The sequence below is a fragment of the Drosophila sulfurigaster genome, chromosome X (assembly GCF_023558435.1).
Source record: "Drosophila sulfurigaster albostrigata strain 15112-1811.04 chromosome X, ASM2355843v2, whole genome shotgun sequence".
Lineage (NCBI taxonomy): Eukaryota > Metazoa > Arthropoda > Insecta > Diptera > Drosophilidae > Drosophila > Drosophila sulfurigaster.
The window spans coordinates 21,514,790-21,540,028 of NC_084885.1; the positions used below are offsets into that span (position 1 = coordinate 21,514,790).

At 36.6% G+C, this 25,239-nt stretch overlaps 1 protein-coding gene across 4 annotated transcripts in view; it reads left to right on the forward strand.

The window, feature by feature from the left end:
• Positions 1 to 617: 617 nt before the first annotated feature.
• Positions 618 to 25,239, forward strand: part of LOC133847043 (serine-rich adhesin for platelets) — a 44,105-nt gene continuing 19,483 nt past the window's right edge. Inside the window, exons 1-5 of one of the 4 annotated variants that reach the window (XM_062281790.1) lie at positions 618 to 975; positions 1,802 to 2,036; positions 20,321 to 21,005; positions 22,371 to 22,679; positions 23,692 to 24,209. In XM_062281790.1, coding sequence (XP_062137774.1) covers positions 20,721 to 21,005; positions 22,371 to 22,679; positions 23,692 to 24,209 — 1,112 coding nt within the window. In that variant the 5' untranslated portion in view covers positions 618 to 975; positions 1,802 to 2,036; positions 20,321 to 20,720. The remainder of the gene's footprint in view (positions 976 to 1,801; positions 2,037 to 20,320; positions 21,006 to 22,370; positions 22,680 to 23,691; positions 24,210 to 25,239) is intronic. The other 3 variants (XM_062281789.1, XM_062281791.1, XM_062281792.1) reach the window with 3 other exon arrangements.

The following is a 25,239-nucleotide window of genomic DNA, read 5'->3' on the forward strand; positions in this document are numbered from 1 at the left end:
TTGTTATTGCAAGCAATTTTCAAGAGGCACCAAAGCAACTGTAGTTATATTATTTATAAAAATGTTTTATTTTTTTTCTTTTTTAAATAATTCATCTATTCGAATAGATATTTATTTTATCTTATACATTTGGGTTGCAATGCATTATCCATTTGAATTTAACTATAGAAATTTTAATTACATGTATTTAAAGATTAATAATTGTAGCTATTGATCTTGATCAAATCGGAATATTCACCAAAAATGGAGTGTTTGTATATTGTATATAAATACATCGATATATTTTACCATCTCTAACCGATGTGTGGCCATTGTAGCCCGAAAATACTAAGTTCTTTTTGGTATATATCTGGTTTAACTGCATTCTGTATTTGTACTGCATTAATAAATGCCGTTACTAAATTTTGATTGTGTTTTTCGATATAATACATTTTTACGAAAAACATTTTGTAATTCCTTAGCACAATTCGGGAGGCATTAAGTTGTTCAATATACTGGTGGTCTTTTAGCTCGATATTTATGTAAAATTCACCACCACAATGCAGTAGGTGGTATATTGGATATATTTTCGAGCTTATTTAGTGTGTTTTGGAAACACACTTGCGGTCACCCTGTCACACTCATACGTTGAAGCGCTCGCTTGCCAAGCGGATGCAATTTCGGACAAGAAAAGAAAGAAAAGCAAGAATTAATTTTGTTATCTTTTATTTTTTTTCGACGCTCGCAATATACACAATTACAAACGCAAACAATTAAGTAAACTGTGGTCAAACAGTAGTTGAAATGAAAACAGATTGCTGATAACACCAAATCGTAATGCATCCAATAATAATATTAATATAATAACAAGTGTGCAGCCTTTTTTTTTCGCCCGCGTGAATTTGGAATCGGGAAATCGGGAATCGTGAATTGTGTGTTGTGCGTGTGTGAAATTTGCTGGTAACACAAAAAAAAGGCAAAGGAAAAATAGAAAAAGTGCGTCTAAATATATGAAGAGAAGAAAAATATGGTGTTGGTTTGTGGGGGGTGTGTTTGGGGAAAACAGCAGTAGCCAGCAAAGGCATCAGCAGAACCATTTGCCCACAATTCTATTTTTTTTTTTTTTTGCCAAAGTGTTGGAGGCGACGCCGCCAATTAATGCTCGCGGTCTCTGCCGCCGTCGCAGCCGCAGCCATTGATGCCGACGCCAGTGTCACCGCAGCAATAACAACAACAACTACAACGATGACAACAACAACAACAAAACGCTGCAACGTGAAAGAAATGAAATGTCAAAGTTTTGCAAAGTTTGCATATTGAAAAGACGCGCATAAAAATAGTATTTTTTTTTGTTTTCTGTTTTTCGGTTTTTTTTTTTGTTATTGCTTTTTGGTTTTGTTGGTTTTGTTTTCGTTCTTTCGCTTGTGATTTTCATTGAAAATGAACGAGAAGTTAATGCAATATATACATATACACATAACACAAGAAGCAAGCGAAAAGAGGAAGAGCACACAGAAAGTCAACTTCATCATCATCATCGCCGTCGTCGTCGTCATCGCCATCATCATTATCAACGTAATCGTAATCTCCATCTCCTCCACATTCTCTTCTTTGTTAGGATGTGTGCGTGTGTTTTTTTTTTATGCGTGCGCGCCACACGAGGAAGAGGAAGCGCTACCAAAAATTACTTTGCGGCTCGCTCTCTCCCTCTCACTCTGTGAATGTGTGTGTCTGAATTTCCATTGCCTGCTGGCTACTGTGTGTGTGTGTGTGTGTGTGTGTTTGTGGGCGAGTTTGTGTTTTAGCACTAATCTTAATGTAGTTATCGGCATTTTAAACGCTTTTTAAAGGGCATAACAACAACATCCTCAACATTCGTCGTGTACATTAAGTGAGAGCAGAAAACAACAACAACCGGCGACAACAAAATAAAAACACACACAGTAAAACAATAATAACAACAACTGGTCACACTGTGCATCACAATATCCATGTGCGTGAGTGTGTGTGTGTGTGATTGAGTTTTAAAGCCGACGATGCCGTTTGGTAATTTGTTGGTAAGTCTGTTTTTCAAATTATGCTCACATTTTGTTTTTGTTTATTTGTGCACTATTTAAATGTAGTTTTGTGTCTTGGAGTGTGTGTGTGTGAGTGTGAGTTGTGTAAATAATATAAACAAACAGCGAAACGAATTATGTACTATACTCTTTTTCCTCTTGCCATCATCATCATCATCATCCCCACTTCAGTACCCCCCTCCCCACATGTTTGGACTCTTGTGCATCTTGAGCTATTTCTACATTATTCTTGTTTTGTTGCTGCTGCTGCTGTTTGCAGCTTTTTACGTGCTCACACACACACACACTCAGACACACACACATTTCCCGTTGTACTTACAACATGAACAGCGAAAGTTGTCTTCCTGCTTTTTACCGCCATCTCTCAGGCATCTGCATCAGCATCGTTCATTTTCCAATCGTTCCTCTGCTCAAGCTTTTTTTTTGTTTCTTGTGCTCACGCTCTTAACTTGTCTTGGTCTTGTGCCTTGCAGCTTTGGCTGACAATTCCTGTTAGCAAGGGCATATGCAAATTGCGTTTAGCCGACCTTCTCTCACCTCGCTCGTTGACTGGCTGGCTCTCTTTTACTCTCTTTCTTTCTCTTTGCGATTTGCTCACTCCTGTTTGGAGATCATTTAAAGTAGTCGCTTGTTTAGCTACTTGATTCGATACACACATGTAATTTGTGATCTATCGATAGTTTGATCACTTTCGATAATTTATTTGTATTGCTCACGGATTACACTTCCCTAAACTCAAGCAATAGGAACTATTAAAGCTTTGTTAGTTTATAAAGAATAGTATAGTTGACAGGGAAATCTTAAGCTAATAAATATCACAATTCTTATGAAAGTACATTGAAACTATTCCATTACATTTGTCTTGCCATTGAAAATGAATGTGACTCTGCAATATAGCGACCAAAGAATACAGTTAAAGATTTTTATAATAATAATATTAAACAAAAATAAAAGCAAGGGAGTCGAGAGTACTTTACTACGAGATACCCTGTACGAATTTCTAAGATCAGACTTATCATGTTATCACATGCTTGAATGCTTTTGATATTTATTCTGATCATGATATTATAATATGCTCGATGGAATCACATGATACCCTTTTATTTATACATTTTGTTACGGGGTATATTTAATACTGGGTCATAAACAAATAAAGTATACTTTTGAACAGACCAAATAAATAAACAAAATGTGTACAATTGTATTTTGTATTTTGACGGATCTCGATCTCTCACCGAGTTCAGCGAACGAACGCCTTACAAAGTCATAAATAACAATGCGATGACAATGTCCCTTCTCTTTTCATGCTTCCACATACTCGCCTCATAATTAGGAGTCGAAATGCAACCCAAACGAATTAAGTGGCTACAATAAAGACCCTGAGAGTTTTTTTTTCTCTCCTCTTCTGTCGGTCTGTGTGCTTGTTTGTTGGTGTGATCGTACCACACACACACACACAGTTGCAGAATAAAACGGTTTTAACTTTATTTAATTCGAGGACAAAATATTTAATCCAGTTTTCAATGCGTTCAGGGTGTATCTATTATCACAACAGTTTGATATAAAGTTTTTAGTGGAGATCTTATGTTCTATTATAGAAAAGTTCGAATAGGAATTGTAGTATAGCTACATTATAAAAATTATATTTGAAAATCAAATCAGCTTTAGTATTATTGAGTAAAAAAAAATACTCAAAAATAATGATTATTTGTGTTTTTTTAATTTTGCTCAAAATAAAACCCTATTTAATGACTGAAGTTTAGCTGTTAAACAGAATAGTATGTGTTTTGTTGACAAAGAATATGTACAAACAAATTTTATATTTAACCTTCCACACTTTATGGATAGCGCATAAAAAAATAAGACAAAATAACACAACTAAAACACACAAAAAAAAAGAAGGTTATTCCAGCTACTAAGTAAGTTCATTGCTTGATTCCATTCGATCTTTCATCCGTTGGCCCTGTTTTTGTGTTTGGTTTTTTTTTTTTTTGTAGGCTCGTGCTTTGTTGAACGTGGAATCGGCTCCGTTCGCTCCGTTTTGGAGTTCATCGTTGATTCCGTCAAAAGGCGAAAACAGTTCCCAGGCCCGTTAAGCCAAAAATCGTATGAACGAAGTAGCTTTGCTGTTGCTTCAAGGTTTTATGTAATTGTTAATTTTATTTTGTTGGCCGTCGGTTTTCATTTTCGTTTATTATTATTTGTATACCCTGTACCCGTTAAATGCGCTGTCAAGGGTATAATAAAGTGCTGTGAATTTTTGGATTTGTTCGATTCGATTCGCTACAGAAATAATGGAAATTTGCATAGTAAATTTGAAAAATGAAAGAAGAGTTCTCTTCTGCTTAAAGAAAAGGGTGTTGCTATAGTCGATCATGCTTTTGATGCTCATTGTTTTCTTCATTTCTGCTTCTTGCGTGTTGGTCGAAACCAAAAAAACCAAGAGAGGAAAAAAAAACAATTGCAACAAAGAGGTGATTTCTTACAATCGTGATTTAGCCATATTGTTGTTGTAGTTGTTGCCTGACAGTTGATGCCGTTATATTATTAGGTATTAGCTTGCCCACATTCAAATTGTAATTCTTTGCTCATTATGTGTAATTATCTTTTGACTGTTGTTGTCTTTACATCTCTATGCAAGTCATTTGCATTTAATTTCAACAAAATTATCAACCTATTACAACGCAAAGTAATCGAGAATTGATGATAAATTGTTATCAATCCCCCACACTTGACAGAGTGGGGCGACAAAGCGTCATCATCATCATCATCATCACACCACAACAACCGAGCACAGAGCTGAAACATGTCACTTTTCTACCGGTTGTGTGCAGTCAGAACATGTCTCCAATTCACTTGATATTACTCACTCACTCACTCACTCACGTTGGGGTCTCTATTCTATTGTTCTAACTTGCTGTTGTTGTTATTATTATTGTTATTGTTATTCTTAGTTGTTGGCCATTTGTCAAGTGTCCGCAAATCGCGTGAAATTTACAACGTTATACAATTTAAATACTAGAATTAACAATTTGTTACTGTTCTATACTTCCATTGTTCGCTATTTTTTATTCCATTTCAATTTCTTTTATAGAGGTATGATGACATAACCTCATATGTTCACAATACCACACGAAGACCATACAAAAATTACACAAACCAAAACAAAAAATTACGAAAAAACGAAAAAAAAATAATAAGTAAGAATAAGTAGACTATCAAATACGCTGCTTGAAGTTTGAATTGAAAATTTGAGGCTGGACAAATTTGGTTGTTTAAAAATAGTTGAAATTAGTGCAAATAGTTAAATACTTTTTACAGGGTATGCAAATAAAAGTATCTATTATAATAAATTATAATGCTTCATTTATTTCAAATTTAACAAATGGTCAGATAACAATTTTGGCTGTTTAAAAACAATTTAGTTAGCTCAAAATTGTTCAATACTCTTTACAGGGTATACAAAAAGTACGCAAAAAAAGAGAACAAAAAATATATATTACTAATAATAATTCTGTTTTCAAATTTAACAAATAAAAGAATAACTAATTTGGTTGTTAAAAACAATTTGAATTTAGTTGTTGAATACTCTTTATGGGGTATAGAAAAGAAAGCAAAAAAAATAAAAATAACTGTATTAGAGATGATAATTCCGCTTTAAAACTTAACAATTGAAAGAATAACAACTTTGGTTGTTAAAAAAAAAATGAATTTAGTTAGCCACAAACTGTTAAATACTCATTACAGGGTATACAAAAAGTACGCAAAAAAACAAAGAGAGAAGAAAACTATTATAATAATAATGCTTTCCTTTTCTGCCTTTTGTGTACAGCTGAGCTTAGGCGCCGATAAAAAGCATTACGATACACAACGCGAAAAAATGTGAAATATTTTATATTACTTTTTTTTCTCTTTTACTTATTATTTTTTTGTGTGCTAGCTAGCAAAGCGATGTTGCTATTGTTGTAGTTGTTGTTGTTGTTACTGTTGTTGGGACATTTCCGGCGTTCGTCAGTTGCCTGAATAAATGTGTATCTGAGTCTCTCACTTTCCATGTGTGTGTGTAATGTTATGTTATGTGTGTGTGTGTGTATGTGTGCTCTCCCAATAGCTGCGATTGCTTTTCCAAGCACTTGTCGTGTCTCGCACTTGCCGCAGTTCCGTTAGAACGGCTAGTTAACCAAAGTTTGTCATTTCATTAGAATTTCACCTTATCGCCAAAAGCATAACAACACACAACACATGGGAAAGAAGCAAACAACCGCAATGAGATGAAATTCTATCACTCAACGTAGTCACAATTGGAATACTCTTTTATCGATAATCGATATGATATGAAAGCCATCAAAAATAATATTTCATTTGAGTTGATTTCTTAAATGCTAAATTATCTGATGTACTATTCTTATAATCAAATTTCGTTATCAAAGTTTAGAAGTTGTTCTATTACTTGAAATACTTTGATTGTGATAGTATAATCAATAGTCGGCTTTTACTTTCTGCTCTATATATCGATGTTATCAAATGTCATAAATGTATTTTTGATTCAAAGTGAATATTCACATGTGACTCAATTCTATAAAAGTTCGTTTTCTCATTAAGTATCTGACTCGCTTAGGTAAAAACTTTTAAGTGAAGAGTATGAAATGATCGTAGTACTATAAATGCAAATTCTTTAATTGAGAGAGAACAAAAGCAATTTTCTACTTTACTACGCTTTCATGATCAGGGATAAAAGATGAAGCACAGTGTAACAAAATTCAAATTTAGTTTTATGAAATTGCAAAATATGAAAATTAAAATAATACTTATTTTTGAAAAGTAAAACTATTGAAAATAAGTCATCAAAATACTGTCGGAAAAATTATTATATTTTATGAATATGAAAACAAAATGAAATAAAAACTTAATTTTGATAAATAGTTTAGAAAGTAAAACTTCTGGAAAAAAACCAATTACTTCTACAAACATTTGAGTTTTAAATAATAATTTTGTGAGAAATATAATGAAATTAGTTTTTTCAAGATTTGGAAGCTGATTATGATTCAATAATTTGTTTACGTTTTTTTTTTGTTTGCTTGAATGCAGAAGGTTTCAATTCACACGCATGAAAAAATCAATTCCCCTATCGTCAACAACTTTTGACAATCTTATTCGAAATTTCATATGCAATGGAATTTTAATTTTTAATACTGTAATTCAGTTGATATCTAAAGTATTTCATCTGAAGTGAAAATAGTCAATTTTTCTTAATTCTATTAATAAATCTAAATAAATATGAATCACAGTATTAGACTTTGCAAAAAAAAGGAAAAATAAATTGTCGGCAACGTTCTTTAACAACTTTTTAATCGCTTACATAAATATTTATTTTCCAGCAGCTAGGCTGCAGATTTTGTATGGCAAATAGACACACTGACACTTGGCTTGATAATAAACTGAATTGTTTTATAACTAACAGAGTTGATCATATCTATGATGGTATATTAGAATACATTTTTAGCCGTGTGAGATAAGTGAGTAGGGTAGCATAAGGGAGGGGGAGGGGGAGGGGGAAGAGACAACACAATCCGACACCTGAACTTAGCTGAATGGACATGTTCAGGTATCCGGTGTGAGCGGGGGGAGGGGAGGCTTGTATTTCAAAGAGTGAAAAGGAAATGCAATGGGACTTTTGCACTTTCCGTTGCTCCCCTTTCTCGCTTGCTGTCTCCCTCTCTCTCTCTTTCTCGCTCGCTCTCTTGGGTCCTCCGTAGAGAGATTGTGGGCACCGGTGTCGCTTAGGTTCAAAACTCATCAACGTCGCCATTATCAACTCAAGCGGCTGTGATTATCTGATGATTGTCTTTGCTAGCAACGGGGAATTCACCGTCATGCTATCAATATGTTGCTTGGCTGGTGGGGTGGTGGGATGGTGGAGTGGTTGGGTTGAGACACGTGCAACGGAACCAGCTGCCAACCAAAGGGGATGCAGAACGCGTATGCAAACATATGTATTCTAAAACAAAAGTGAATGAGAGAGAAAATAAAAGAAAACAAAACAAAACGAAACGAGACGAGACGAAAAAAGGAAAAAAACAGCAACTGAAGAGCTCAAACTAGACAAACAGAGAAAGAGAGAGAGAGAGAGCGTCTAAGTGGGGGGATGTGGTTAAGGGAAGGACAAAATGCGTTAAAGGACGACAACAAGAGTCGTGTCGACACCACAACAATGCCAGTTGCTACTGTTGTGTGTTAACTGTTGTTACTGCCGGTGACGCTGACAACGACAACGACAGCAACAGCAGCAGCAACGACAACAACAGGCAGACAGACAGACGGACGGACAGACAGACAGAAGCATTAACATTAACCTGCAAGGCGAACAAGAGGAAGCACATTAACCAGTAGGCTGCAAGGCATTAAAATATCGATCGATAATGTCGAAAGTAAGCAAGTACGAAAAGAATGAAAGATATGAAAAGAATGAACACTGCAAATGGAAGAAGGCCTTTAACAGTACGCTCTCATTAGAGGCGGAAGCTAAGAATTGTTTAGCTAGAGAAATAGAGGAGGGAAGAAGGAGGAGGAGAGTATAATCTCTTATCCCAATCTTATGCATATCCTCCCAAGTGCCATTCACATCCCACCACTGCACAGGAAATTACTTGGAACGAATCAATTGATAACAACAATAACAACAACAGCAATAAAAAGATAAATAAAAGGGAAAAAGCATTTGCCAATTGCATTCGCATCCCAAATAGATTTAAAGTTTCCACAGAGAGCTTCTCATCAATGACTTGGCGCAAAGTGTTGCGATTCGATACGATTTGAATTCGATATTCTGCACTAGAGCAGCTCACACTTCTCTCTCTCTCCGTCTCTCTCTCTCTCCCATTCTCTGACTCGGCGTTTTATGTGCGCAATTTCCGTTGTCTGACAATGTAACGACTTCTGCCAGTTAATAACAATAACAACGACAGCAGCTAGAGCCCGAAACTAAAGCTGAAGTCTAAAGTCTGATGTCTGAAGTTACCAAGTTGCAAGAGCAGCAGCTGCTGCTGCGTCGATTTTTACGTCTTTATGAAATATGCATCGTCTGCTTGCTGCTTACTGCTTACTGCTTGCTTCTTGTTGTAATGCGACTGCGTCCTCACAGAAGAGACTCTTGTGTTGGTCTCTCGGAGCCGGTTTGCTGCTAAACTGACTCGCTCTGTCGGCCTCGGCCTGTTTTGCTCTGAGCTCTGAGCTCTGTGCTCTGTGCTCTGTACTCTCTGGCACATCCAGTCAGGCAGCCTGGTCCTTGAACCGTTCGCTCATCTTTGCCAATGCATCGACTCGACTCGACTCGAGTTTTAGTCTCATCTGCACTGTAAGAGCTCCAATGCCAAGCATTAAGTGCAGTAACTTCTGCATTTTCTTCTCCAACTTCATTATCGTCTGCTTATGCGTCAACATCATCGTCATCGTCATCATCTTCATGAGCTTCTGCTCTCTCTCTCGCTGAAATTGCAAATTGCATTGAACTGAATGCAGCAGCAAAGTGGCCTCGACTGAGCCGAAAAGAGATGCCAACACACAGCCAGAGCGAGTGAGGAAGAGTCGAAAGATTGAGAGAGTCGAAATGATATAAAAAAAAAAGAGTTGAAAAGCTTACGTTTAGTTGCATCCAATTTATAAAATGCCCCTGGGTGATTCAGACAGCGACGACTGTACCCAGAAAGAGAGTGGAAGAGAGAGATGGGAGACAGAGAAAGGCAGAGAGCGAGAGAGAAAGAAAGAGCTGCCCAGTAGCCCACCCAGTTTTCTAGCCAGTCTAGTCTATTAACTGCTTTTGACCTGCTGCTGTCGCTGCTGTTGTTGTTGTTGTTGTTGGCGCCACTTCATTATGCATATGCACTGCCACACACACTCCCCCCTCCCCCTCTCCATCCCCTTCCCCACCACACCCAGGAGCAACCCTTGTGGCAATATCCTCTCGCCCCCTCTTGAATGTCTCAATTGCATTTTAACACTCATTATTAATGGGCTTTGCATAGGCCCAAAACGCAAGTTCTGGGATTTGGGCACCACACACACAATACCCACTGGAAAATAAATCGCACCACCATGAAATGAACCACCCTTAAAGAGCCGCCGCCCCACCCATCGCTAATATTGAGCCACCCCATCGAGTTGGGCTGAATGAAAGTCCATTCATAAATGGATTTTAAAGTGGATGCATTGCTCGCTGCTTTGGCCTGAAGTTACTGATACGTATGGCTAAGCTTTTACTTTTTTTTTTTTGCTTTTTCGGTGGACTACTGCGCCCCCTTTGACCCTGCCCTTCGGGGGGTGCTGCTGTTAGGCATTCAATTGGCATGAGTGGAGTACTCGCATGCACTCAGGGTCTTCATTATGAAATTAAATACACACATATGCCCAAGCATGGGTCTTGCCTACAGATTTCCATTGTGCAATGAGCGCACAGCGAGCACTTGAGACAAACCCTTCTTCTTGCATTTTGTTGCTTGCTGCTGATGCACTCTTTGGCTCAACCGTGACTGTTCATAAATTACTGAGTTGTCTCCACATCGTAACATTGGCATGCAACATTGTCAATAAACGAATTTGTAATGATTTACTTAACGAGACAGCGAGATATTCATTTCAATTTCATTACGGGGAATGCAATTTATTACTCTCAAAACGAATATGTTTTACGTTAATCTTATCACTTTAATATACTAGAATTCCAAGTGAATTCAAATATAACAATATCTAGTACAGTGTTACATATTTATAATACTAGACAACACTTCCGCACTTTCAGTATTTAAAATTATTGTTTCAAGATTTATGTTTCGTGAAAATTTGGTTGCAATCAGATCAAAATTGTAAAAGTCATTTAAGAAATATTTTTATAAGTGCTTTGGTTGACAAGCTGGTATATTTTGTGGTATATTTTAAACGCTGTACAGTATCAATATACCAAATATAACCTTCGGTATATTTTAGTATTTGTGTGGTATATTTTCGGTATCGATATATGGTATATTTTTAGTATTCTACATCATATTCTTGGTAGATTTTAAAATTATTTTTTATTTATTTTCTTATTTTAAGATTTTATTCAACCTAAAAATCTTGTTTCAAGGTTTTTACTTAAATCAAGATTTCCAATCTTCTTTGTTATCTAGATATTTTTTTCTGTGTAGTAATTTCAGCACATCCCTGTTTTATTCGAAGACATTCATCAATTTTAAATGTCGTGTCATTTCATAAAACTCGGGGATTAGTTTCAATTTTATTATGTAGCGTATTTTCATTATAGGCTATCAATTATAATATTTGAATTTGTTGAATTAAATAGAAGAATATATAAAATTCAACCCTGTTTTCAATATATTTCTGAATTTCCCTTTTTCTTAATATAAAAGTTGATAATTAATGAATACGAAATGTGGTGAAAGTCATCAATAAATTAAATGAAGAAATGAATTAGTAAAATTCAATTTTAAGTTCGATGGCTTAACATTTCGGGTTAGTTCACTTTTACTTAAGTGGGCTGGAGTGTTAATGACATTTGGACAAAATTTGATGTCAATGTCATTATTAATAATACATATATGTATATAGCTAGTAATTATAGCTATAGCCATAGCATTCAGTGATATTGTAAGTTAACAAATCTGTAAATTAACATCAGATGTGGGAATTCGGGGAATAACAATTAACATAAAAAATATAAAAATACTTTTGCTTTATACACATCAAATTCAAATTGATTTCAAATAAATATCGAAAATAAATGTCAATTATTTTATGCTAAAATCGCCTACAACTAAAGCATCTACATGAACATGATGTGAATTATTGATGAGGAGCAACAATTGATGGCATGTGAGGGGTGAGAGGGGGGGACTCGCAGTAGCCAACTATTAAAATAATGCAGGTGCCATTAGAGCTAGAGTTGAATTTGTAATTGAACCCTCAGCAGCTGCAACATGGGTTAGTGGGTGGCTCTCCCCCTTCGCCTTCCTCTCCCGTCCCGCTAGTTCCATCAACTCTCTGTGATTTACAACAAATGCAATTAGGCCCCCTCTCACTTAATTAGAGGCTAGCAGCAGCAGCTGTTGCAAATACGCCGCCGCTAAACAACGTGGGCGTCAAATGCAGGATATATTTATTATGTGTATTGTGTTCGTTGTCCTTGAATTGGATCCGCATTCAGTAGAGGTAGAGGTAACACAATAATTGCCGCAATTTTCCAATTATCTTTGGATTAAATTGAAATTGTATTGAATCGTTATTAGCGTCGTGTTGTCATAATGCATAGAAATATTGAAATTTACGATCGAAGGACATTTGGCTAGCTGAAATGTTAACTCGAATTTCGTAATTATTTTTCCTGCAATTTGTAGTTGGTGCTTTGTGCAACTAGCTCTCTTTTTCTGGTATTGGAGTGTGATGACTCTGGCATTTGTTTCTCGCCATTTTCGCAGTTCACTTCAATTGAACTCGAAATCATGTCAATGAACACAGCAACAACAACAACAACAGCACACACATAATGACAAACAACAATGTTGTTGCCTTTAAAGTCTGGACACGACTCCAGTTGGTTTTTTATTTTTGTCTTTTTCTTTCTGTTTTCTCTATAATAAATTGGTCAAAGGCCTGAATAATTGCAAACTACATACAATGCTTGACAAAAGTATTCTTACAGCAGTGTTTGATCGTATTTTGTATTTGTATTAATTCAATTTCAACAATTTACCTGTTGTGATCACATGATCACAATATTTAAAATGTTTAATTCTTGTACGTTCTTCTTCTTGATGATGTCATGCACACTATAAGATATCTGTGGCATCTGGCTGTTTATTGTACACGAACACACACGACTTTGTCAAAATACTTTATCCGATCACTGTTTGATGATTGAACAAGAGCAAGACAGATTTCTCTCTTTGGGGTTATCATTCTTTTTTCTTCTTTTTTTTTTGTGGTGTGTACACTTTTGGGGCAGGTCTTTTTCGCAGTACATATTATTATTTTATTTTTATTTCATAGTTGTATTTTTTGCTTCTTTTTTTTTTGTTGTTGATCTCAGCATTAGTTTCCCAAATTCACTCGCACGCTTCGAACTTGTGCCGGGGTTGTGCCAGGGCCTTGGTATTGCTCGGGCACGTTCAACGATGCGATGCGATTATGCCATGATGATCGACAGCATATTATACTCTCGCTCGTTGCCGCCTCTTTAATTAATTTCGATTCATATTTTACCTTTTAGGCGGCGCAGAAATTACATTTTTTGGCAGATGAGTCCTATAGAAGTGTTGGATACTTTCAAAACGTTAATCTCTTCTTAATCACTTAAATATTGTAATATCAAACGATTCCTTATAAGGGATGTGGCATTTATTTACCATATTAGCGAATAATAAGCACTGTAATCTCTTTTATTGAGTCCCATTTTTAAGTACAATTTTGTTTAATGTAGTTTTCAAATATCCTGTAAACATCACTTTGTGAAATCGAATTGCTTAAATAGGATGTTAAAGATATGGTTGGAATATGGACAATACTGACTGTGTTTAGTATGTTTTTAGTACATTTTTGATCATAATATTATAGTATATTTTGAATTAGATTTTTAATTGGCGAAATCGAATTGCTAATAGAGAATTTAAAAAAAGTGTTTAGAAATTCGATAATACTGACTGTGCTTAGTATATTATCAGTATATTTATTATTTTGTTAGTATATTATATTACGAAAATGTTAAACAAATATTTATAATTTCGGCAATACTGACTGCGTATATTTTAAGTTAAATATTTAATTTAGTTAACAGAATTAAATCACTTAAAAAGGATGTTAAATAAATGTTTAAAATATCGCCAATACTAACTGTGACTAATATATTTACAGTATATTTTTCATTATGTTAGTATAGTATATTTTGAATTAGCTTTTAAATTTAGTTGGCTTCAAAGCATAGAACTGCAATGTATTTTTAATTTTCTTAATTCAGAGTTGAATTTCCTAAATGGCGTTGCATTTTTAAACATGATTATTGCACACAATTTATGTATAGTATATTTATACTATATAGATAACAATATGTCCCTTGATGCTGGCTGCTTCACTTCTTCGTTGCTTTTGCTCTGGTATAAAGTTTTGATTATTTCCTGCGATATGCTCATTTGTTTATTGAAAACGTTTTCACGAATATAAGCAATTGACACACACACACACACACTCACTCGCTCGCACACACAAGTTCATACAAGATACACATAAAAAGCATCAGAAAAAAAACACGAAGAAAAAAATCGAATATAAACATAAAACTGTAGCGAATTGCCAGCTAGGCGCATGTCTATGAGTATTCTTCTTTCAGTTCACTTCACACATACCCTATGCTCTGGTGGGGCATCAGGAAAGGGTATGCTCAATGCTCAATAAACCTATGAAGTTAAAGAGAAAGCCATAAAAGCAATTAATATGAATTAAAAACTATATGATTGTGTTAAAAGCTAGAATCTAGTATTTTTTTTTTCCTTTTTAACAAAACGTTCTCTCAATTAACGAATTTATTTTTGCTGATACATGCTTCTTGCTCTCGTTGTTGTTGTTGTTGTCGGTAAATGTTGAAACCTTTTGATGCTGATGATATAATTCACATGCATAAATATCAAACATACAAAAGTATGTTTGGAATTGATACATGAACGAAATACACAGCTAATATAATGCCAATTTTAGTAGACAAAAAAAAGAAAGAAGGAACAAAAAAACACTTGCACTTTCACACACACAAACGTAGATACAGATACAGATACAGATACATTTACAGATACAGATACACAGGGACAGTCAACAATCGCTTCCACCCCTGGCACGCCCATTTTGCCATAAACTTTGGAAAATGCTCGTAAAATGAGGTCAAGGTATCTGGGTTTTATTGATGTACGTATGTATGTATCTCTTTCTCTCCACTCTCTTTCTCTCGCTCACTCTGTGTGTGTGTGTGTGTGTGTGTATGTGTGTGTTTTTCTCGCTCGTTTGCTCTTGGTTCCTTTGGCGGCAAATTTTAACACTTGACTTATTGATTTGCCCGTCAATTATCAGAAATATGATTATTAAGGCTCGGCTGGACCAAGTTTGAGTCTCTCCCTCTCTCTCTCTCTTTCTCTCTCTCACCATCCACTCAATTACTCGACTCGAGACTAGAATTCAAGAACTCTCTCAATTACCTGGCTCCTTTGGCCAAATCAATGAAATCAAGTGGTTCACTTGACACAGTTGCTTCCTCTTTTGCTTATGTTTTCATTAACTTAATGCTGCTTACAGTTGAAGTCAAGTTGAATGATCTCTCGGATGCTTGTAACTTAAATTCTTATTGAATAGGTAAAACTTGTAAAACATACAAATTTCTTGATATATGTTTTAAGCATTTCTCTCAACTTTGTAGAATATTAAGTGACCTATTCATTTTAGAGTTTATTTTTCTTCTAATTTTAGGAAATTGCAACCCTGTTTGATACCTTAAGCATACAAACTTAATGCTATTGTTATCAATGCTCAATATTTCGAATTTCAGCAAGTCAAAACTATGTAGTTAGTTTATGTAACCCAATCAAATCTATGCTTAAGATATTTTTGGTGCCAAGTTCATAGATTCCCTGCAACTCTTGAACTCTTTTCTCTTTTGCTGTTCTTAAAGAGTTGAGAATGAACTAATGGGTAGCATACACAAAGGGGAAGGTGATATGGGGGGAGGAGTGGGCAGGAAAAAGAAAACAACATGACGCGAACGCGAGAAAATTAAATAAACAATTCGAAAATAAACGTAACAACGAAACAAATTGAAAAAAAAGTGTAGAAGTGAAAAAGTGAACTGAACCCGACGCATGGGAGTCGCGAGTCCAATTCCGATTGCGAGTCGCATCGTCGGCGTGTGTTGTATGTAGTATCTGTATCTGAGTATCTCAGAGTGTGTCTGTATCTTTTTGCGGCACTTGGCAACAAGTTGAATGGCACTGAAAATCCGAGGCCCCCCCCTCATATCCAGTCAGTCAGTCAGTTAGACAGTCAGTCGCACTTCTAGTCACTCCTGGGAGACAGATACACGCGTACTGCAAATGCAGATATACATATCGATATATATATATGTATATATGTCTATATGTATATACTGACTAACGGACAGCGAACTGACCGATCGACTGTTTGAGTTGTCGATAAATACTCAACACTTGTGTTGTCGGTCGGCAAATGCTTTGAAGTGCGTACGAATACGAATACGAATACGAATACAGCAAGTATTATTTCGAATAATGTGTGTTTAATTTACCATGTGCCAAGAAGAAGTCGATCGCTATTCTCTCTCTCTCTCTCTCTCTCTCTCTCTCTCTGTCGATGTGTGTGTGTGTTAAGATGAACCAAATGGATAACCTAACCGATAACCTGACTGGCCTCTCACTCACATCGTCAGGTGTCTGGAAGAACACACACACACACATTCTATACTATATAGAGATCCCTATGATTTATAGAGGAAGCTTTCCATAGTATCTCTCTGAGGTGTGCTTTTGTTACCCCTTTATCTACTGAATTCGTGCGTGAATAAAGAACAAAACACAAAACAAAACACACGAAAAAAAAAAACAAGCGATAATTGAATTGTTGTATTGCTTTTGTTTTAAACAAATTCAAAAGTATTTTCTTGCACGTAATTGAATGCTTTCCTCTTTTCTTGTATCGATTCATTTGTTTGTTTATCTATATGTATAGATGTATATATATATATATAATTGTAATGGATTGTACATTGTACATACCATACATCTATACTGTATACTATAATATATATATTGGAAATTTGAAATGCAATCGTAATCGCGTTACGCACTCTAAGTGCTATTGTAAATATTCGAAATGGCAATGCGATATGCCATCGTCGTCATCAATTTATGGGCTAGAACACACAAAAATATCATATAATATAAGTAGGTATAATCACAGATAATCAAATGGCCAAAATACAAAAAAAAAAACAAAAAAACCAAAACCATTAGGCGAGATTATGCATTAATCTAGGCCAACTAAAGGATGAGCTTATCGCCTAGCAGCGAAAACTGAGAATAGAAAAATGTGCATACATACTATATACATAAGTAGAGAGAATGCGATCAATTCTTCACTGAGGGGGCGTAATTAAGCGTAAACTTGATCGTTGATTGATGTTTATAACGGTGCAGCGTTGCAATGATTTATATCGATTAACCTTTAGAACAATTGCGAACCGACAAATGGAAGACTTCTTGTTGTACGCGATGTGGATGATGATGATGAAGAAGAATCTGTGGATCATCAGTTTCACACGGGTTCATCAAGTTTCATTTTCGTCGTCTTCTTTCTCTTTTCGTTGTAGTTTTGTTGTTTCCCCTCATTTTATTTGATTTGATTTTATTTGAGCTAATGTTGTGTTTTGGTTTTCGGTTTTTCTTGTTGTTTTTTTTTTTTATTTTCTTGATGGGTCGCCGCCCCCAACACTTTGATTGATGTAATGTGTCCATTGGAGGTAGAATGTGTATGTGAGTGGTTGGCTTATTGGATAGCTGGATACTTTTACCGTTTGTTCGTTCATTACACGCATGTAGTTTTTTTTTGTTGTTTCTGGAGTGGGAGCTTTTTGGTTTTTTCTTGTGGCTCTGTTACGATTTTTCGATTCCTAGTGCAAAACAATCAATTTAATTGTTATCACGAGTATATCGAGAGAACAAAAAACCAAAACAGTGAAAAAAAAGAAAGAACAAAACAAAATATTAAGTATAGTCAATAAAGCTGGCAAACGATTCGTTTGTCGTCGTCGTCGATGTCGTCGCTGTCGTTGTCATTGCCGTTGTCGTTGTCGGTCGTTGGTCGTTGGTCTGTCCGTCAGTTGTCGCTACTTTCATCGTGATATCATCGATTTTTTATTTACCCATTTTGTGTAGAACGTCGCCCGGTCCGCCCGACATTAACAAGATATCGAAGTGATCGTGCGATACGATCTTTGTGTTTCAACTGCGCCAACTGATTAGCAAAATGGTGTTGCACTCTAGCGCTTATCTAAAGTTCGCTATCGATACGCACTAACTATCGATAGGAGTGCGATATTACTATCGATTGCCGGTCCTCACAACACTCGACAGGCTACTGTACGTAATCGCAGTGATATGAAATGATATGATTGTAAAGTGTACAGATAAGAATAATAGTTAGATACGCTCGCTCAGATCTAAATATAAGCATGTAAACTCATTCGTTTCTCCTTGAATGCTGCTGCTGCTTGTTGCTGACACATTTTAGACACTTGGTTGTTGTTTGGTTAACTGGCTGCAATTAAAAACGAAAAACTAAAGTGTTTGGCTAGTTGGCTAGCAATGACAATGGAACACAATTATATATATAGCCTAGTATCTAAAGGATTTTTTAGTTGTAGTTTTAGTTGTCTACTGTGGTAATTACACGTGTATTAATTCACGAGTTGTCATTGTCGACTTCTATTGTTGTTTAATTACGTCGCACTCGCCGCAGCGATAAAAACAATAAAAATACACACACACACGCACATACATTAATAAACACACCCATTTAGACATGCACAACTAATCCATATAGGCAAAGTTAAGCCCTGTTGTGTGTGTGTCTTTGCTGCTACCTCGTTTACTATACTACATATCAAAATAAAATCGCATTCAAGGTTTGCGCTGCAAAAAACAGGGGGCGTTGATCGGACAACGGCTCTCTTGAAAAAGAATGAATATTAACAAGTGCATACATATACATCACACCTGCCCTTTGACCCGCTGTAATAATGACTGGCTGCTGAGCGAGAGAGAAAGAGCAGTTGAAGCAAAACATTCTTGAGTTCAGTGGCCGTTGAAATGGCACAATTATTGTCTATTGAGGTCAGCGAATGCTCTGACTTGGTTAGAGTGTTAAATGCGTCGGTGTTGCGTTGTCATCACTGTTACCTAAAAGAAAACACAACAACTAACAAAGCTGCAGCCGAGTGTGCTCGACTGCGAGATACCCGATGCCCACTTTGAATAAAAGCAAATCTGACCGGAATTACGCTTAAAAAAATATACAAATTAATTATATTTCGCAATAATATGAAAATATAACAAAAGTTACGTTTGGTATATTGATAATCATATACCAAATATAACCATTGCGCCATTTATAGATATACTATATCAATATACCAAATGTAACCCGGTATATTTAAGTGTTTAGTGCTATATATGTAATTATTTGGTATATTTTATTTGACAGTAATATGTCAATATACAAAACATATGTTTTGGTATGTTACGGTATTTTTACGCTTTATATTTAATGAAAATATATATAAAATACAAGATATACCAGATTGTCAGCCAAGAAAAAACTATGACTCGTAATAAGTACGTGTTTTTTTTTCTCATACAAAAGTATTTTTTACATAACTTCTACAATTTGTATCTGATTGATTAAGGAATCTTAAGTACTGTAGTTGTTATTGTATATACCAAAAATCTCGGCTCTAACTTGAAATTGACGCTTCTTATTTGATTTTTTAATTTCGTTTTGAATGGGCGAGATTTAAGTGTTCATACGGACATAGTTATATGTGTCATCTCGACTGTTGACGCTGATCAAGAATATATATAGTTTGCCTCCTTCTGCCTGTGACATACATACTATGTTCACAAAGTTATAATACCCTTCTACCCTTTGGGTAGCGGGTATAAAAGTTACGCCATGTTAATTACCATTTGAAGTCGACTGGCAGCGGGTGGAGCAGGTGATGTAGCAAAGAGCAAGGGAGGGGGCAAGGGGGATGCCAAATGCGACTAGGCGTGTTACGCTTTTCAACTGCCAACATTTTTGACGGTCAATGCTCACAAAACACAACACACACACACATTTAGTTGTGGCTATTTATTATTTTTCTTCATCTTTCTTGTTTTTCCTTTTGTTTTTTGTTTTGTTGTTTGTTTTTTTTTTTTTTTATGGCAACTTGCATTGTAATTAAAGCTGTAAAATGTTGTTTAAGAGGGTCGCTTTTATGGTTAAAAACACTTAAGTAACACTAGATAACTGTACTGCAAAGAGGGCCAAAAGAGCTAAAGTTGTATATAGAGTACAACTATGTGGAGTAAGGCTATCAATTGAAAGAAAGACATTCTCAGAAGTTGACCGAGAAAATAAAAGTTTACACCATGCTATAATACAGTTTTCTTGATTTGTTTTTCTAGATTCATTAAACTAAACGTCTGGACCAATGCGGCGTTACCGTTAGGAGGTGCTATGGTCTGGTGTAGCGCTATCATGGGCGTTCTGACGCCGCCCCCCCAATATTGGGTCAACAAACAATGCGGACTTTGAACGGTCAAGGAAAATAGATACTCCCCAAAACAAGGCACAAGACAAAAAAACCCCAGACCAAACGAGAAGGTGTCGAGAGCGAAAGGTATTCGCCAAATCAAATGAGGCTGCAACACGTAAGCAGCCAAACAGCAGGTTGACCATCATCATCATCAGCAGCAGCAGCAGCAGCGGCAGCGGAGAAGCAGGCGACTCTCGGACTCGCTTCGTAAAACGACAACAACAACAGCAACAACAAAAAAACAAATCCAAATTCAGGCTTAGCAGAAAATGTTACAAAACTCGAATGCAGCAACAGCAGCTCAGCCCAATACCACAACAACAGCAGCAGCAGCAACAACAACCACAACAGCTGCCATGGCAGCAGCAGCTGCGGCGGCAGCGGCAGCAGCAGCAGCAGCGGCGGCGGCAGCAGCGAACAATGCAGCGATAGCCGCGTCATCCATACAACCAAAGCTGGTTGTCATACGAAGGCGTCCGAATCAGGGCTTTGGTTTTACGCTGCGTCATTTTATTGCCTATCCACCGGAAGATGATGCCGCCAGCTGGCCTCAGGTAAGCACAGCTTGGACAACAGGCGAAAATAAAGTAGCAAAAAAAAGCAAGAGAGAGAGAGAGAGCGGGAGAGTGTGACAGAGAGAGAGAGACTGCGCAAGCGCGCAGTTCCAGTAGATTGTATACTAAGCCTTGGCTTTGCCAATTAGTCACCGATTGCCTTGCCACTTTTGCTTTTTGCGCTTCGACGAGTTTCAGATTCAGATTCACAGTCGCAATCGCAGTCGGATTTCGTATTCGTATTCGGATTCGGATTCGCAGTCGACGTCACACACTCACTCACTGTCTCCCGTCCCCATTCCGATTCCCATTCCCATTGCTATCCCTCTTTCGCTCCCCTCCGTTCCCCCCCGCGATCACGTCGCAGTCATTACGTGAGCTCAACGCACGCGCCGCTTATTCAAATGACCGTCGCTGCTTTCTTTTCGCCCTTGTGGCAACAAAATGCGGGCATATTGAATGCGTCAAACAATTTGCAACACATCATTTGAAACAAATCTGAAAGCAAATTCCTTCCTTCTGAATTGACACACATAAAGTTTAAAAAAATGTATAATCACAAAACTAGACTTTGTAATACAATACAAAATGTATAAGGCAAATATTAATAATTACAATATTTGATGTATACATTTTTGTGCACTTCATTTAAACAAATGCTTATGTATTTGCCTTTTGGTTGTCATTTTAAAATACCAAGTTTTCAATAGATATATTTATTACCTCATGAAAGAAGTAATTAATAAGTAATTAACAAGTAAATAAATAAAATAAAGATTAAGAAATAATGCAAAACGTTCTTAGAATAAATATGTTTTTCTTTTTCTCTCAGAAAAATACCCAATTTCTTTCATCTTTTCATTTTAATAGACTTGAAGTTAAGAATATTAAACTATAATATAATAGATAGAGTTCGATTTGAAGTGAAGTATAACATATTACATACTTTAATATAATAGATACTATTTCTTTGTTACACAACGTAGACAATTCGCAGAGTATTTCGAATTCGTAGTTTCGAAAGCATTAACAAAACTTGTGTGTCTCTTAAGCTGATTTTTTTTTTTTGCACTAATTTGCGTTTTGCTCACTTTACTTTTATTACACGCGACGTTTCGTTTTGCTCTCTATCGCTCTTGAGCGGCTGTCTCTCTATTTCTCCCACTCGCCAAGTCACTCTCAGTCTCGCTCTCTCTCTCTCTCTCTCTCTCTCTCTTTAAGCCAGTCTCAGCTCTCTCGCGCTCTCTGAAGCCGCTCTCCTTATTGCTATTAAAGTTGTAGCTGTTATTGTTGTTGTTGTTGTCGATGTCGTTTCACGTTTATTTTGTACAATTTGTGTTGTTTTTTTTTTTGCGCTCTGCGTAGGAAGCGACGAATGTTGGAGTTGGCGGTGGCGGCGGCGGCGGTGGCGGTGGCAACGGCAGTGTCGTCGGCTTGGAGCCAACTTCGCTGCCGCCATACCAAGTGAAAGCGATGGAGACCATTTTCATCAAAGAGGTGCAAGCGAACGGACCGGCTCACTACGCAAACCTGCAGACGGGCGACCGGGTGCTAATGGTGAACAACACGCCGATCGCAGGCATCGCCTACAGCACCATTGTGTCAATGATCAAACAGACGCCAGCGGTGCTCACGCTGCACGTTGTGCCCAAGGAGTGCGATGTGCTGCAAATGGTAAGTCTAACAAGTGAGAAAGCTGCTGCTGCGGTCAAGTGTGCTCTCGACTTCAAGATACCCGCTACCAATTCTCATTCTCGAATGAAAGCAAAACAGTGCAAAAGCGTCTGCTTGACCGTTGGAAAAATAACAAAAATATACACATATGTATTATTATATACCAACAAATGTTATATACCAACAAATATATAGTCTGTACAATATTCGGCATAATTGTGTAAAATGACATTAAAAAGTGAGAAAGCTGCTGTCGAATGTGATTGAATGTCAAATACCAGTTACCAATTCTTAAAAACAAGCAAAGCAGTGACGATTAAAAAATACTATCCAATATACTGAAATATGCTACAAGCTGTATTTGACATTGTGCTCGACTGTGCAACACCCGCTACGCATTTCAATTAAAAACAAAACAGTACAAAATCGGCTTGATCGTTGAAAATATACTAAATAAGCATACGTACAATATGCCGACGAGTAGATTTTGGTATAATAATATACCATTACGTTACAAAAGCAAACTGCAGTGTGATCAAGTGTGTTAAAATGCAAAAGCGGTTCAACCATTTAATAAGCCACATAAATATACTTTAAATAAAATTTAGAACAATACCGAAAAGAAAATATGATATACTAGTATTAATGATGTGCTCACCAAAGCAAAGAGAAGAGAGACAATTACTTCTCCGATAACTTGAAAGTTATTTATCTGATCGCAATCAAAGCTTTTGGAATCCTGATGACTGCTGTTATTGTGTGTATCAAAAATTTAGTGTCTAGATTTCAAATTCTATCAAAACTAAAACAAACTTTGTGAAGAAAAAGATATCTTCAATAAAAGAAAAAACAGTGCAAAAGCGACTTGATTGTTGATAAAATAACAAACAAAAAAAATATACCAATTGTGTACAACTAAAATTTTAAATCTACTTCGTATCATCGACATACACTCTTTTGTTTTGTTTCTTCAAAATGTTATTTTCTTACGTTTTTTTTGTCTGTGTTATAGCACTATACGAGCATTGCCCACACTCCGGAATCGAATCGTTTAACGATGTCCGCACAAGCGCCGCCGCCTCCTCAGCCTCAGTCGCAATCGCTGGCTGCAGTTTCGCCAGCAATGTTGGCAAATGGCGCTGCGACCATTAAATCCACATTTCCACAGCAACAGTTGATCTCATATCCCGCTGTTGCCAACTCGTCGTCATCACCGGCGTCGTCCTCAGTATCGCCAGCAACGCCACAGCAGCATCAACAGCATCAGCAGCAGCAACATGCGCCGCCTCTCCATGGCGGCAGTCGCTCTGGCAGCATCACTAGCAATGCCAGCGGCAGTGGCATCCCCGGCAATAATAGCTACCACAATCAACAACAGCAGCAACAACTGCAACAGCTGCAGCGTAATCAGGCAATCACCGGCAGCAGCAGCAGCGGCGGCGGCGGCGACTTTGGCGACATGGCCTATGGACTACGCCAGCAGCAACTTTACCATCAGCATCAGCAACTGCTGTCCAGCAGCTTTATGCGGTAAGTTTGCATGTTTACTATTATTATTATTATTATAATTATTCAACTTACGTGGCCCAAAAGCCAAGTGTGGACATGGACGGAGGAGGCGCCATCGTCAGCGTCATCGTCACCGTCACCGTCAGGGACATCGCGCGTTGGTTTATCTTATCAGTTTGGCAGGTTGTGATGGCGTTTCTCTTTCGCCAAAACAGTGTTTATTGCAATTAGACAAGCCAGCGAGCGAGCGAGCGAATGTTGCCACTAGCCACAGTGGGGCAATGCTAAGTTCCGAAACTCATTTTAGCAAATTTGTTTCATTTATTTCATCTAATTTTTAAATTATGGCGGATAAAGTTTTCCTCAAATTGATGCATGGCGTTTTATTAACGCCTTATAAGTTCACAATCTCATTTTCATACATTTAATTTATTTATTTAAACTAATTTCTGATGGCGTAAAAAGCTTCCTCAATTTTGATGATTTTCATTTATATAATGAAATTATTTATGGAAATACCAGCGACAATTGGAAAATAATAATTATTTTCTTAGCAACTTGGGTTGATATTTCAAGAGATGCTGTTAAAATCTTGTCAATCAATACATATTAACCGTAAAAGGCTTTAATGTACCAAATATGGTATATTTCCGTATTTTTCGATATATATCATTATACCATATATATAGTTCGTCATTCTTCAGTATTTTTATAGCCATATTCATACCAAATATAATATATTTCAGTATACTTTCAATATATATCAATATACCATGTATACAATGCGGTATACTTTAGTATTTTTTTCATAGCCTTAGTCATATTTAGGTATTCAGATGATTTATTTATCCCTTAAGCAAAACAAATATGCGCTTTCAATGCACTCGATCCCACTGTGCAGCGTTTGATTTATGGTGGCGTCGAAAAACTGTCTACCTTGATGAGTATGAATGGGTGTGTGGTGTGTATTTTGGTGCTTTATTACACTTTTATGCAAGAAGCCAACAAATCAACAATTTGCTATTAATATTCAGCGTGAGTAGTGAACACA